At 44.8% G+C, this 16,186-nt stretch overlaps 1 protein-coding gene across 1 annotated transcript in view; it reads right to left on the reverse strand.

Moving 5' to 3' along the window:
• Window positions 1-7,562: 7,562 nt before the first annotated feature.
• The window catches only part of kcp (kielin cysteine rich BMP regulator), a 151,539-nt gene continuing 142,915 nt past the window's right edge, over window positions 7,563-16,186 (reverse strand). The window contains exons 41-46 of the mRNA XM_084334857.1: window positions 14,810-14,982; window positions 12,334-12,445; window positions 11,243-11,344; window positions 10,822-10,986; window positions 10,122-10,422; window positions 7,563-9,941 (exon numbers count right to left, since the gene is read on the reverse strand). Of these exons, the coding sequence (XP_084190983.1) occupies window positions 9,727-9,941; window positions 10,122-10,422; window positions 10,822-10,986; window positions 11,243-11,344; window positions 12,334-12,445; window positions 14,810-14,982 (1,068 nt within the window). The 3' untranslated portion in view covers window positions 7,563-9,726. The remainder of the gene's footprint in view (window positions 9,942-10,121; window positions 10,423-10,821; window positions 10,987-11,242; window positions 11,345-12,333; window positions 12,446-14,809; window positions 14,983-16,186) is intronic.

The raw sequence follows: 16,186 nt of genomic DNA on the forward strand, positions 1-16,186 counted from the left end.
CAATAACACGGCTTCACAAGAAATACTGTTTAGAAGAATATTTATTAGCAGCACGAAGATTATCTTACATTACTTATCAAGATTGAGAGTTGCGCTTGTAAGGCGAAGAATGTGCATGAATAGGTCAAGAGCGTAAGTCCATGAGCATATTACGCAGGAGATAATTAATACCACCTGTATCATAAGAATTATATATGGTACACTAGTAGGTCAGCTGGAGATACTAAAGGGATCCCTCCGGTTGTAAGCCAGCAGGGGAGAGGATTTGTCGGTAGCAGAAAGTCTGGGTCAACGAGGAATAAGGAGACTCCAGGTACAGGAGACAGTGCAATAATCCCTTGATCCGCAGACGAACAACAGCTATTCTCCAGTATGCAGTGCCGCATGGAGGAAAGCTAGCCAGCCTCAGGGGTCCTAGAGGCGGGCTCGACGGTGCTCCTCACAGGGTAAATCCCACACAGTAGTGGGTGTAGACGATTCTCCGCTCCAACAGCCACAGGACCAAAGCAAATATAATCCAGCCGAAAAGGGCTCTGTAGTCGTCGGGGTAGGTTATCCAGTGTACATATCCACACGGTTCTCGTCTAGGGCTCCTCGGATGACGGCACCAGGTTAGGCCGCCCAGCCTGGATAAGCACACTAGCTCGGTACGATGAAACGTTGGTAATGCTGGTCACTGTAGAACGGTAGCCGCACGATACACTATACATAATAGACTATTACTTAATAATAGAATAGGTCGAACTCGACGATACAGCGTTAAACTCTGACACTTCAGCTATCAATTCGCACGCAGTCTCAAGGCTCTATTTTGGGGCAAAACGGGCCCACTTCACAGCACGTTGTATCGTGGTGTGAGGCTTCAACTTATTGGGGTAACATACTGCTGTATTCACCTGCGCCGTATTTATACGTAAGGTGAACAATCTAGTACCAGCCTTATTTCTGTCTCGTATTCCTGCGCAGAACCGGGCATGTCTTAGCGGTGACTTTGAACTAGACATTGGGGGTATGGCCGTGGCGCCTAGAGGATCGCTGTCCAATAGGAGAACGAATATTATGGTCTGGCCTGTACTAGGTAAAGGGATATTCCGTGTATATGTACAAAGAATATACAAGGGATATCAGACGATATACAAATACTATACAATATATCTCAAGTAATAAATATATATATTCGGTTTAATCTGACCCTTTGTAACAATAAGTGATACTCTCCATTTTGGTAGCATAATTTCCAGATAGTTATAGAAAAAGAAATGGAAAGTAAATTTAACACCCTCAGCTGCTAGACCACCACAATGCCATCTCCCCAGCCATACGTGGACTAGCAGTGTCAGAAAGGTATGTGGGGGAAGGAGGGGGGTCATGGGGTCCGAGGTTTGGAAGGAGAAGGGACAGGTCATGAATGAATGAATGAATGAATGAATGAATGAATGAATGAATGAATGAACGAATGAATGAATGAAAACTTTATTTAACAGATTGCAGAATGGGTACAATACAGTACGGCTCAATACACACAATTGTTAAGGGGATGCAGACCAGAGAAAGACGTTTGTCTTGTTTACATCAGGGTCCCCCATTTTCAATTCATTGACATACACAACATACATGACATTTATGGCATAGGGACATACAGGTATTTAGTACTGATACATTTGTGACATAAACGGTATTCAAATATACTGTTACTCATAGATCCTGACAGAGTATATACATATGATGGGGGGGGACTGTACATTAGGAGGGGGTGGGTGGGTGGGAGAGAAATATACATACGGTGGAGAGGAGACTGTACATTTGGAGGGGGTGGGTGGGTGGGGGAGGAGACTACATTTGGAGGGGGTTGGTGGGTGGGGGAGGAGACTGTACATTTGGAGGGGGCGGGTGGGTGGGAGAGAAATATACATACGGCGGGGAGAGAATATATACATGCGGTGGGGAGGAGACTGTCTATTAGGAGGGGGTGGGGGGTTTGGACATTTTCGGTGGCCAGTTTCGAATTGCAGCCTCCCGTAGGTGCTCTTTAAGAGCGGTTTTGAATGTGGGTAGGGATTCACATTCCTTTACAGCTTTGGGTAGGGCGTTCCACATTGATGTGGCATAATTGCTAAACGTGTTTAGTCCCTTGTTTGAGCCGAATCTGTGTTTAACATGATTTGTTGAGCTTCCTCTGGTGTTGTGGTCGTGGTATTCACTGACCTTTGGGAAGTATTTTGACATGTACATGGGTACCTTAGTCGTATAGTGTATCTTGTAGACCAGGCCCATTGCAAGTTGCTGTACTCTGTTGTCTACTCTAAGCCATCCTAGGTTGTCAAAGTGGGCAGGGGTGAGGTGGGTTCTAGGGGTAAGGTCAAGTAGTAGTCTGACCAGTTTGTTTTGTGATGTTTGTAATCTTGTTTTTAGCGCCTTTGAGGTGCTTTGGTACCATGAGGTGCAAGCATAGTCGTAGTACCCTTGAATGAGTGCTCCTGCCAGAGTCTTCAGGGTATTCTTGTTTACCAGAGAGGAGATCCGGTACAAGAATCTAGTTCGTTGGTTGACTTTTATTACATTGGATGCCATTTTGTCACAGGAAAGATTTGCCTCTAGGATGGAACCCAGGTAGGTAATTTCATCTTTCCTTGTGACAATATTGTCACCTACTGTAACTGAGAAGCCGTCGGTCTTGCTGAGTTTGTTATTTGAACCGAAGAGAATGGACTCTGTTTTGCCCATGTGTAATGATAGTTTGTTATCAGCAAGCCATATGCAGATTTTGCCTAGTTCCAAGCTGAGGGTTTTTTCAACCTGCAACTTGTTCTTGTCAGAGACCAGCAGGGCTGAGTCGTCTGCAAACAGGAACAAGTTGCAGTCACAGGCTGACGACATGTCATTTGCATAAATTAGGAACAGTAGCAGTCCTAGTATGCTTCCTTGTGGAACACCACAGCTCACTGTGAGGGGGGGGGGATAGAGTACAGTTTACCTCCACCATCTGTTCTCTCCCCTCCAGGTAGGATTGCATCCAGCTCACTGATAAACCAATTGATTTTAGCTTGTCAATCAGAATGGAGTGATTGACAGTGTCGAAGGCCTTTTGTAGGTCCAGCATGACCATGCCCCAGTATTTGTGTTTTGAAATGAAGTAGGAAGGGCTGCCATGTTTTGTGGAAAGTATCTGTGTGGCCTTGTGTTGTGAATCTGATTCTCTCTATATGTATGAGAGTCATAACATCCCTCATCCAGTGCAAATGTGAAGGGGGAGTGGCTGTCTTCCAGTTGAATAGGATGAGGCGTCTGGCAATAAGTGAGGCAAAGCCATAGCATTGGATTGCCCAATAGAAATCGCAGCGTTCTCCGGTGTCAGGCCAAATAATGCAATGAGAGGGCATGGGTCAACATTCACAGCAAAGATATCCGAGTAAGATTTAAAAATGGAAGTCCAGAAAGGGGCCAGTGCTGGACAATGCCAAAACATATGGATAAGCGAGCCAGGGGCTTGGTGGCACCGGTCACATGTGGTATCCATGCCAGGATTTATCTTCGCAAGTCTAGTCTTTGACCAATATAGACGGTGGAGGAGCTTGAACTGTATCAGTGAATGGCGGGCACATGAAGAAGAGTGTATTCGGGCAAGAGCATTTTCCCATTCTTTGTCTGTAAATCGATGATTTAGATCGGACTCCCAGTTCTGTCTTATAGCCAATACTGAAGAAGGTAGGGATAAGATAAGGATATGATGTTATATAGCTTAGATATTGAGCCTTTGGTTGCAACCTTCACCTCCAAGATGTGGTCAATCACAGTTTTTGGAGGTATATGGGGGAACTGAGCAAATGTATTATTTGTTTTATTCTCTTTCTCCAATTTTCTGTTTTTCTCCCCGTCCAATTTAGTCGCCGTGCCAATTCCCCCCCTCCCCTACCTGGCTGCTGTATGCATGTTCTCCTACGAGTCGGTACAAGGGCGTCCCGAAGCCAACCGCACGCTTCCTCCGATGCGTGTGGCGACTGCCAGTGACGTCTTTTCACTTGGCAGCGAGGACTCTCATTGGTGAAGTCTAACGCGTGGGAGGGCACGCTATCTCCACCAAGTCCTGCCCCCGCTGAGCAAGCGCCGAGACCTGACCTGTAGGCGTCGCTGTCCACAACACCAGATTCCCACCCACCAGCTTCCCACCAACTAATACTGCCAATTGTATTAGTATGAACGACCAGCCAAGCTGGTAGCAACGCAGAGAGCTGGGCTCGAATCTCCTGTGTTGGTGACGAGCGCAATCTCCGCTACGCCACCTGACCGCCCCGAGCAAATGTATTCTTAACGAAATCACGCATCTGCAAATATCTGAACATTTTTGTTTTTGGTAAGTTAAACTTTAGGGACAGTTGTGTAAAGGACATAAATTAACTGTCTTGGTACAAATCATAAATGCTCAGAATGCCATTCTTAGACAAGTTGCTGAAGGCTTCATCCACCATAGAGGGAGGAAAAAGGAAGTTTTTGTGGACAGGTGAGGACGGTGACATGGCGTGGAGACCAAAGTGTTTTCTGAACTGGGTCCAGATCTGGAGGGAATGTTGTACTAAGGGGTTACTTGTTGGTGTACTGGGAGGTTGTGACTGGGAGTGAAGAGCAAAGTAAGGACTGCAAGGATGTTCTAGCACAGGATGCCCTTTCCATGTCCACCCATGCCGGCACCCACTGACAAAGTCCGTAATGGGAATGACTCCAATAAAGAATGCTGTGAATATTTGCAGCCGAATAGTAGGCCAGGAAATTGGGTAGTGCAAAACCTCCCTGCGATTTAGGCTTGAGAGCCGTTTTATTTATTCGGACTGGGCGTTTATTCCAGATAAAATCTGATATTGCCCTGTCGAGGGCTTTGAAAAATGACTTTGGAATGAAGGTTGGAATACTTTGAAATAAATACAGAAATTTCGGTAATGTGTTCATTTTCGTGGTATTCACTGCCAACAAGTGATAAGGGAAGTGACGACCATCTGATAAAATCCTGCTTAGTGCGCTCCAGTAGAGGGGTGAAGTTGGACACTATGAGATTAGAATTTTCATTGTTTTTCATTCTATTTTCTCTCCGTCTCTGTCTTCACCTGCAATGTGGTTTGATTAGATTTTTTGATTTGAACATAAAAAATACATAAAATACAAACAATATAAAATCAAAACAAATAATTGAAAAAGAAATTAAATGGACAAATTATATAAATAAACAAAAGCAAAACATAACTCAATTTACATGTTCGAAAAGGAGTATAAAGATGGTTAACATCATGTCTCTAACTGAATCAAACCGCACTTTACTTTTACTCTGTCTATTCTATTTTTATTATTTGTATTACTGAATGAAACTGTAAACAGAGAGGCCTATTGGGATGCTAGATCCTAATTTGAAACACTGATTTACCTTACCTTGCTACCTCTCTATCTTTTTTATGCTCGCTTATGCCTGCATTTTAAGCACTTTGAACTGCAACTTCTGTATGAAAAGTGCTATACAAATAAAGTTATTATTATTATTATTATTATTCGTAAAAAGAACAATGTGCGTAATAGCCTCACTAACCTGAGACCTATTGCCACATCATGAAGTGTTTTGAAAGGGTTGTGCTGGGCCACCTCAGGGGGAGGTGGCACCTTATTTAGACCCCTTGCAATTTGCATACAGGAAGGGTGTAGCAGTCAACGATGCACCGATTTTTATGTTGCATCGAATTTATAGTCACCTTGAATCATCTGCCAGCTCTGTTAGGGAAATGTTCTTTGATTTTTCTAGCGCCTTCAATACTATCCAGCCACATATCCTAGCAAACAAAATGATCCAGTTTAAACTGCATAACTCAACCATCATCTGGTGCATGAAATATCTTGTTCCTCGACCTCAGTTTGTTAGGCTGGATGATATAGTATCAGATGTCATCTGGACAAAAACTGGAGCCCTTCAGGGAACAGTTTTGTCTCCCTTCCTCTTTGGTCTTTATACTGCGGACTGCAGACACAGCGAGGCCATGTGCCATATGCAGAAATTATCAGGTGATCTGCTACTGCTCTGATCGGTCTCATCAACAAAGGCGATGGCCGGGCCTATGAAAAGGAGATTGACTCATTTGTCCACTGGTGTGATGCCAATTCTTTTTTTTACTTAATATCGAAAAGATCAAAGAGCTAGTCATCAACTTCAGTAGGAAGAAGGTGAATGTCTCTCCTGTCATCATTAGGGGGCAGGAGGTAGAAATAGTCACAGATAGAACACAGATTCTGTGTTCAAGAAAGCCCAGTCTCGGCTTTTTCATCTGAGGAAGCTTAGATCCTTTGATATCAGCAGGTCACTTCTTCATGTGTTCTACCAAGGTAGCCTTGCTAGTGTCCTTTTCTATGCTCTGCTGGGGGGGCAGCATCACGGTTACTGACAAAAACCGTATAAATAAAATCATTAAAAAGGCTGGCTCAGTGATTGGCCTCCCTCCTGATTCCTTGGAGATCATTATTGCTAAGCGAACTAGGACTAAATTGAACACCATTCTATCTTTTGAAGGCCACCCTCTGTACAATATATTTGATGCTCCGAAGCTCATTTAGCGATAGGTTTTTGATGCCTTGATGCTCTACTGAGCGATTGAGAAGGTCCTTTGTTCCTGCTGCGGTTAAATTCTTTAATGAACACTGCTAGCTCTGTGATGAGAGGCTCTCTTCTTTTTACAGTGTTATGTAACTTGTACTGTATGTAATTGTTTCTTGTTTGTGTATTTGTATTCGCTCTGGTGGGAAACCATGTTTCCCCTCTGGGATTAAGAATAAAACCATACCATAACCCATATAAATCTGTATGATAGCATGTACAATAATGCTGTATATAGTTTAAATATATATATTCTTACCAGATATATATATCCACATCTGTCTGTACATACCTGCATAATCCTTTTTACATAGCGTAGCTATATCTATATCTGTACATATCCCTTACCTACTCTTACTAGTTACGCTGCTGGCCAGTATGACTTGCTACCATAGTGTCTTTATACCTGTATCACTGTACATATTAATACTACAACTCTGTAGTGTACACTCATATATGTTTCCCCTCTGGGATTAAGAATAAAACCATACCATAACCCATATAAATCTGTATGATAGCATGTACAATAATGCTGTATATAGTTTAAATATATATATTCTTACCAGATATATATATCCACATCTGTCTGTACATACCTGCATACTCCTTTTTACATAGCGTAGCTATATCTGTACATATCCCTTACCTACTCTTACTAGTTACGCTGCTGGCCAGTATGACTTACTACCATAGTGTCTTTATACCTGTATCACTGTACATATTAATACTACAACTCTGTAGTGTACACTCATATTTCTATATTCAGGTCTCATTTCATTGCCTATATGTATGTCTTTCTTCTATTTCCCTGCCCATACCTGTACCTCCCCTCCCCCCTCGCTGCTATGACGCCTGGATTCCGCCAAGGAGATCAATAAAGGAATATCTTATGATCATCTTGTTGAGACTATGAGTACATGACACTAAGCAAAAATAAATGTCATAAATATAAACCTTTATTTAGTGTAAAATGTCAAAAGAAACATCATCACCATGTAAATAACAGGCCTCAGTGACCGTATTAAAATCACACTTGTTTAGTGAAGTAGGTAGTAGTAAGTAAATAGAAACAGAAACAATCAAATGAAAAGTTTGTTGTGGGAAAGTACAGTATGTTGCAGTAAATGTTAAATCATTAAAAATGTCCCGTAGCGTAGAGGTTGTTTAGAAGGAAAACACACAACATGAGGACAGAGACGTGTCTCTACTGACAACAGAGCAGCAGTCTGACACAGGGTTCCCACAGACATTGCAAAATGAAATTCAAGGACTTTCAAGTACTTTTCCAAGCACCATTTTTTCATTTTAAAAGGGCATTTAAAAGGATCCAATTCACTTTTAAATGCGTTTATTTTTTTATTGGGGAAAAGAAATCGGATCCAATATTTATGGCTTTGGGACAATTAGATTTAAAAAAAATGCAATTTCTTAATTAAGAACAATTTGATCATGGATGAACAAAACATTCAATGCGAATGGTTGATTTGAATTCCAAGGACTTTTAAGCACCTTGTTAAAAAATTGGCTATTTTCAAGGAATTTGTCAAAAATCTCTGCCTGGTTGCTGCATTCGCAAAATATGAGCATAACTGTATGGGCTTTGTTTATACACGAGTGAATCTGGTAGTACAACGGTGCTGCTGCTGCTGGAGCTGAAGTGATGTACAGTGACGCGAAACATAATAATGTTACGCTTTCTAGTTCAGCGCATTTCATAACTGTATGGGCTTTGTTTATACACTAGTGAATCTGGTAGTACAACGGTGCTGCTGCTGCTGCTGCTGGAGCTGAAGTGATGTACAGTGACGCGAAACATAATAACGTTACGCTTTCTAGTTCAGCGCATTTCATAACTGTATGGGCTTTGTTTATACACGAGTGAATCTGGTAGTACAACGGTGCTGCTGCTGCTGCTGCTGGAGCTGAAGTGATGTACAGGGAAGAGTTCCCTCCAGCTAGTCCACCAGGTTTGGAGTTCGGAAATGCAGGACTCAATGTGACTGAGGGGTGGGTTGTGAAGGGATTGTGTGCTGATGTATATTTGGATGTCGTCAGCGTAGCAGTGGAAGTTGAGGTTGTATTTACGAATGATGTGACCAAGGGGGAGAATGTAGCAGATGAAGAGCAGGGGGCCGAGGACTGAGCCTTGGGGGACCCCCCTGTGTGACTGAGGAGTGGGAAGAAGTGTGGCCGGAGAGGGAGATGAATTGATGTCTGTCAGTGAGATAGGAGGAAAACCAGTCGAGTGCTAGGTTTCTTGATCAAGGTTTTTTATTTTATTTTTTTATTATTATCTTTTTCCCCCTCCTTCTTTTTCCGATTTTTCTCCCATCCCACTGTTAGTCGTTATGCCAATTCCCAACCCCATTCCTGGTTGTTGCGCACCCCCCCCTACTGTTGGTCCGAGAGGCCGGAGACTGTCACATGTTTTCCTCCGACGCATGTGCAGCCAGCCGGCAGCCAGCCTGGCCGCACAGATTCTCACCGGGAGAGTGTAACGTGTGGGAGGCCGCACTACCTCTCTCCAGATCCTACCCTCGCTGAGCAGGCGCCCCCCGACCGAACTGTAGGGGTCGCTGTCCACAACGCCCAGGACCCACCCACGGCTCCCCTCCCCCTAACTCAGTTAGTATAGCGATCAGCCCGAGCCAAGGCAATGCTGACTCTCCGGGAGTCGAGACCGCAGCCTCTTGCATTGGTGACGAGCACAATCTCCGCTACGCCACCTGACCGCCTCTTGATCAAGGTTAGTAAGTTCATAGATCCAACGACTGGGAGGCAACAGTGACACGGCGTGGACAAGGTGACACACGATATAGTGTTATAAAAAATGCAAAACTCATAAATACTATAAAAGTGACGTAAAAACATTGATGAATATGTGTTGATAAATACAGATTCGCTCCTGAATGCTTGCAGGGAGTCCTCTTCCTCTTCCCTGCAGATATACTGCCTCTTTTTCAGATCAGTTTCCCGCTTCACGTGCAGCCGATAAAAAAATATAGAAGGCCAATGCCGTCCTTGGGCAGATTCAAACACGCGTGTAAATGCGCGCATGTGTGTGCGCGCGAGTGTACGTGTGCACGTCGGTGCACTACGAGGCGTTAGGAACCGTAGGTGATCTTGGGACACTTCTCGGGAGGAACGCAGTAGTTGTTGTGCAGCACCAGGCCCGCCGGGCACTGGCAGCCTGGCACACAGGGCTTGAAGCAGTGGCTCTCTAGCACCCCTAGTGGCACGTCGACGTTAAAACACGTCACTGGACACGGTGGACCGCACTCGTCGAACACGAAGCCCCTCTCCACCGGACAGCCCACCGCTGAGGAGAGGGGGGGGGGGGGGGAGAGGGAGGGCGAGAGGGAGAGAGAGAGAGAGAGAGAGAGAGAGAGAGAGAGAGATTATTAATAAGAGATCAATTGAGCATTAGAGAAAAGGGCTGATATAATCACTAATGATGAATCAGTCTAACCAGAAGTTACTGGACGATTAAAGGTCTCACCACACAGGGAGGGGCTCCTCCACTGGAGTTTAACCCCTGCCGCTCCGCACTGGCCAGCGTAGGCCTCCAGCGTGTCACACAGACACTCGTCGGCGTTGGCCCCGCAGGCGCAGAGGTCGTACACGCAGGCAGCGTACCAGGCCTCTGGGGGCACCACGCGGTGGCAGGGCCTGAACACGGAGGACTTTAGGACCTTACAGCGGGCGTTGGCTCCCTTCTTGGCCTGGTAGCCGGCGTCCTTACAGGGGTCCATGTCTTCACCCTGACGGCAGGCTGAGAGGGAATGGCTGCCGTTCGTCACCTAAAATGGAGGAGATAGAGAGACGCAATCAATTCAAATATAAAAAGGGTTTAATGCAAAATAACCTTGGGCTGATGGGACTGACTGAGCCACATCAAATCAATGATGTTAGGAAGGGGTTGTGTCTCTGATGTCTCGTCTGTATGTCTGTCTCAGCTGTAACATGGCCGTCTCTGATTTTATTATGTCTCACTCTGTGCACAGCAATAATGCCTGATGCTTATTGTAAGTCAAAACAGCCATTTACCATTTGTAATAATTACATTACCTCCACTCTGTCTGCAGCAGGTCTCTCCGCTCATGGAATGGCATATTTCTTCCATATCAATAGTGTGTATGAACGCTACGCAAAGTGGGCGGCGACATGTTGTCGGAACCATTTGGAACAATCTGTCTCACCCTCCAGCTGTTGCCGAACGCAGCCTCCGATAGGCTGACCTGTCCGCTGGGGGTTCGGAGGTCATCCTGAGGGTAGTTGTTAAAGTTTCCACACAGGCCACAGGTCTGGCTCTTGTAAGAACCCGGCACGCTGACCTCCAGGTGGGACCGGCCGCTCCACAGCACCTGGAGAGGGTAAGGGTCATAGGTCACGGAGAGCGGCAGGGTCGAGGGCGGGTCGGTGGAGGTGTCCATAATTAGTCAAGTGTCAAGTTCATTTGGGTAGCCTTTAATCACATGTCACATGTCTCTCCAATGGCTTGACGACGCTTAACATTACGACTAGGGCACACCCCCTGACCTTTGACCCTTTGAAAAACTCCCACAGGCGAGAGAGGTGAGAGTCAAGAGGAGAAAGAAGAAAGCTGAAGGAATGCTGTACCTTAAGGCCGATGTTAGTGTTGAGGAGGATGGTGTTTGTCTGGCGCTCTACGTAGATATACGGCTCTTTGAGGAACGGCAACGCCACCAGCCTGCCGTCCACCTGGACACAAACACCATGTGCTGATTGGCTACATACAAACATATATGGGGCGCCCCAGTGGCGAACCACATAGCGCGCTCAGCCGCGACACGGCCGACCCGGGTTCGACTCCCGAACCCGTCGTTATTTGCCGAATGTCTTCCCCCCACTCTGTCTCCCATTCCTCCTCTGTCTCTCTCTACTGGACTGCCCAGTAGAAATAAAGCGATAAAAACGCCAAAAAATAAATCTTAAAAAAAAAAAAACATATAGACATGTGCTGATTGGCTGCATACTGCACCACAAACATATAGACATGTGCTGATTGGCTGCATACTGCACCACAAACATATAGACATGTGCTGATTGGCTGCATACTGCACCACAAACATATAGACATGTGCTGATTGGCTGCATACTGCACCACAAACATAGCCTAGAAATAGCCTAAATATACACACATTGAATTTTTTTTTATCTTTTTCCCCCTCCTTCTTTTTCCGATTTTTCTCCCATCCCACTGTTAGTCGTTATGCCAATTCCCAACCCCCTTCCTGGTTGTTGCGCACTTTCCCCTACTGTTGGTCCGAGAGGCCGGAGACTGTCACATGCTTTCCTCCGACGCATGTGCAGCCAGCCGGCAGCCAGCCTGGCCGCGCAGATTCTCACCGGGAGAGTGTAACGTGTGGAAGGTCGCACTACCTCTCACCAGATCCTACCCTCGCTGAGCAGGCGCCCCGACCGAACTGTAGGGGTCGCTGTCCACAACGCCCAGGACCCACCCACGGCTCCCCTCCCCCTAACTCAGCCAAACGAGTTAGTATAGCGATCAGCCCGAGCCAAGGCAATGCTGACTCTCCGGGAGTCGAGACCGCAGCCTCTTGAATACACACAATTGTTAAGGGGATGCAGACCGGAGAAAGACTTTCGTCTTGTTTACATCAGGGTCCCCCATTTTCAATTCATCATATAGGTTTACATACAGTAAGGTGTACAGTGTTCACACAGACCTTGACAGCCCAGTCCTGCAGAAGCTGCACCATGACGTCTCCTATGAACACGGTCACCTCCTTGGTCCAAGACACTCCCTGCCTCCCACGGTCATCATTGGTGGCATGGATACTGCAGTAACACAGTGAGTGGGGGTATAGTGCTGTATATTAGCCGAGCTTATAGGACTAGATAGTACAATCCCTTAGATAATCAGCACTTGGTAGTGAATGGGGTAGTGGTAAATGGGGTAGTGGTATACTGTATATATATATATATATATATATATATATATATATATATATATATATATATATATATATATATATATATATATATATATATATATATATATATATATCGACATCTGTCTGTACATATCTGCATAATATTTGTTACATATCTGTAGATACTATCTATATTTGTACATATCCCTTACATACTCATACTAGTTACTCTGCTGGACAGTATGACTTACGTTACTACCATAGTGTCTTTATACCTGTATCACTGTATATATTAATACTACAACTCTTTATTTTTTTTATTCTCTTTTTCCTCCTTCTTTTTCAGATTTTTCTCCCCTCCCAATGTTAGTCGTTATGCCAATTCCCAATCCGCTTCCTGGTCATTGCGCACTCTACCCCCTACCGTCGGTCTGGGGGGGCGGAGACTATCACATGCTTCCTCTGACACTTCCTGTCCAGCCAGCCCACCGCTTCTTTTCACCTGGCAGCGCGGACTCTCACTGGGAGAGTGTAAGTGTGGAAGGTCACACTACCTCTCTTAGATCCTTCCCTCGCTGTGCAGGCGCCCCGACCGAACTGTAGGAGTCGCTGTCCACAACGACCCAGACCCACCCACGCCGGCTTCCCACCCGCTAACACTGCCAATTGTGTTAGTATGACGGCCGGCCAAGCCGGAAGCAACACTGACAGCTGGATTCGATGCCAGTGTCTTTTGCGTTGGTGACGAGCGCCTTGTCCGCTGCGCCACCCAGCCGCCTTAATACTACAACTCTGTATATCCATCTGATAGCACTATTTAAGACTCCAGTCACCCGAACAACTGCCTCTTTGAACTGCTGCGGTCAGGCAAGCGATACCGGAGTCTCAAGGCGAGCACAGAAAGACTCAGAAGAAGCTTCTATCCCGAGGCCATCAGGCTGCTAAACGAACAATGAACACTACACAACAACAACCACCAAACGCACATAGCACACACATCCACACGCACACACTCACTTTAAACAAACACACTGTAGCACCCACTCCACACACTTTATAGCACACACCCACTTTAAACAAACACACTGTAGCACCCACTCCCCACACTTTATATTTATTGATGAAGGATTGCACTACAACTCATACACCTTACTGTAAATTGTACCTAAATTGTACCTCATCCCATTTCTGCTTTGCACTATATAGTACTGTACATTAGTACACTGCATAGTATTGTATATTATATGGTAACTCAGAACATTGTATGTCTATACCGAACACTGTGACCTCATTTTCTTCTTCTAAATTACATGCTATACTATGTTATTTGATACTATCTTGTCTAGCACAGTCTCTGGAGCGTAACAGTAAGAAGCATTTTGTATGAAAGTATTCTGTACTTCTGTATGACAACTATTAAAGAAACTTGAACTTGAAACTTGAACTATTACTCAGTAGTACTAATTTATATATTTTACATACAGTTTAATCACCTGTACATTGTATATTACTGTTGCACTTTACGTTTACATTTGCACTCTGGTTGGATGCCAGACTTCTTTGTTGTACTGTACTTGTGCTGTTTAATACATTTTAATATAATCTAATATAATATAATCTAAAAGACACACGTCAATAAACAGCTTGTGAGCTGTTATTGCTTTTCTTATGTTTACTGAAGTTGCAATATGTTAGTGGATCTGTCATATAAGTAAGGGATAATGTATAGGTACGAGGTCATTGTCGCAAAATAATTGACCGACATGGAGTTTAGAACACCGAGGCGCCTCGCAGAGGTGTTTTAAACGTCAGTGAAGGTCAATTATTTTGCGACAATGACCAAGTATAGGCTATACATTATCCCGCTTATTACATGGCTAACTTACTAACAATATACCTAATTCATTTTACACCATCGACAAGACGAGATCAAATGCAGACGCAGTTGTTCTGTGGCTCTGTCAGCCCAAATAAAGTGATTATTATTATCGCCGGCAGCCGGCAGGTGTGTCTGATTGGACTGATGCAGTGTGTGTCAGTGGGCTTGATTGCTCCAGCTGCGAAAAGCAATAATCACCGGTGATTATTGCGCGTTGCCCATGGCAGCGGTCAGTTATCGAAAAATAATTCACCGCTGTCAGGGGCTATTGACCAATCACAATCAAGCATTTCGGCGAATGTTAAAACGCCTTGTAATAATAATCAATATACACCACGATCAATAGCGCTACTAATCACGTATAGCATTAGCATAGAGGCTCCTCCTCACCTGAAGTCCCCGTCCTTGCAGTCCTGAGCCAGAACGTAGGTGCAGGCCCCCTGGAAGTGCAGCATGCGCCCATCGAAGGTGCGGTAGTGAGGGTCTCCGAAGGCGATGCAGGTGGCTGGGCGGGGCAGGCAGTGAGGACAACACACTCCTGGGATGACAGCTGGGATCTCATCCTGAGTACACACACGCACGCACACACACACGCGCGCACACACACACACGCGCACGCACGCACACACACACACACACACACACACAATATAAACAGGAATAGAGTAAGACAGAACAATGTCTGAGATTTCAAAGAACCCCATAGAATTGAACCCTTCAGACTTACAGTAGAATCATATAAGCCTATGTGCTGTATTTGCAGTTGTGGTCGATCCAGATGTGTGTGATGTGATCCCGGCTTTAACTGTGAAGAACACAACACTTGTTGCCTTTTCACTTTTACATGTGTTTTATTACAGAATTCTATGTTTATCCCCGGGCCCCTGGTTGCTTTTTCACTTATTTTTTTTTTAAACTTTGGCCATTCCCCTGGCTCTTTTTAGCGTTTATCGCATTTACTCTGGTCAAGAATGACCGACAGAAACAGGCTGAAGGGGTACAGATGGGGGGGAAGACACTCTGGGAAAGGCACGGCTGCAGTCCGGGATTCGAACTCGCTAAACCCCAGATCCGTGACGAGCACGGTTGTCCCCGGCGCCGAAATAGCGCTCGAGGTACGTGGTGAGCTACTGGAGCTCCCCTGCTTTTTCACTTTTATGTGTGTTTTATTACAGAATTCTATGTTTATCCCCGGGGTGAGAGAGAGAGCATGTGTAAAGAGATCATGTGTAAAGAGATCATGTGTAAAGAGATAATGTGTAAGGAGATAATGTATAAAGAGATAATGTGTAAAGAGATAATGTGTAAAGAGATAACGTGTAAAGAGAGATAACGTGTAGAGAGATAGTGTGTAAAGAGAGATAACGTGTAGAGAGATAGTGTGTAAAGAGATATAACGTGTAGAGAGATAGTGTGTAAAGAGATCATTGTGTAAGGAGATAGCGTGTAAAGAGATAATGTGTAAAGAGATAACGTGTAAAGAGATAATGTGTAAAGAGATCATGTGTAAAAAGATAACGTGTAAAGAGATAACGTGTAAAGAGATAATGTGTTGTTGGGGAAAATGTGTATATGAACTGAACTAGTTTAATATGGGTCAACTAAGCAGTACTGAAAGACGGTCTGGCTGATGTTCTTAAAACAACTTTGCAGATAGACATTTCGGTACATCACGTCATCTTATCTGTCATGGGGGGGCAGGGCTGAGAAGGTATTTATGGGACAAGCAGAGGGATTGAGGGGTTAGAGTGTTTTTCTTCAACTGTG

The sequence above is a fragment of the Notolepis coatsorum genome (assembly GCF_963971535.1).
Source record: "Notolepis coatsorum genome assembly, chromosome: 18".
Taxonomy (NCBI): domain Eukaryota; kingdom Metazoa; phylum Chordata; class Actinopteri; order Aulopiformes; family Paralepididae; genus Notolepis; species Notolepis coatsorum.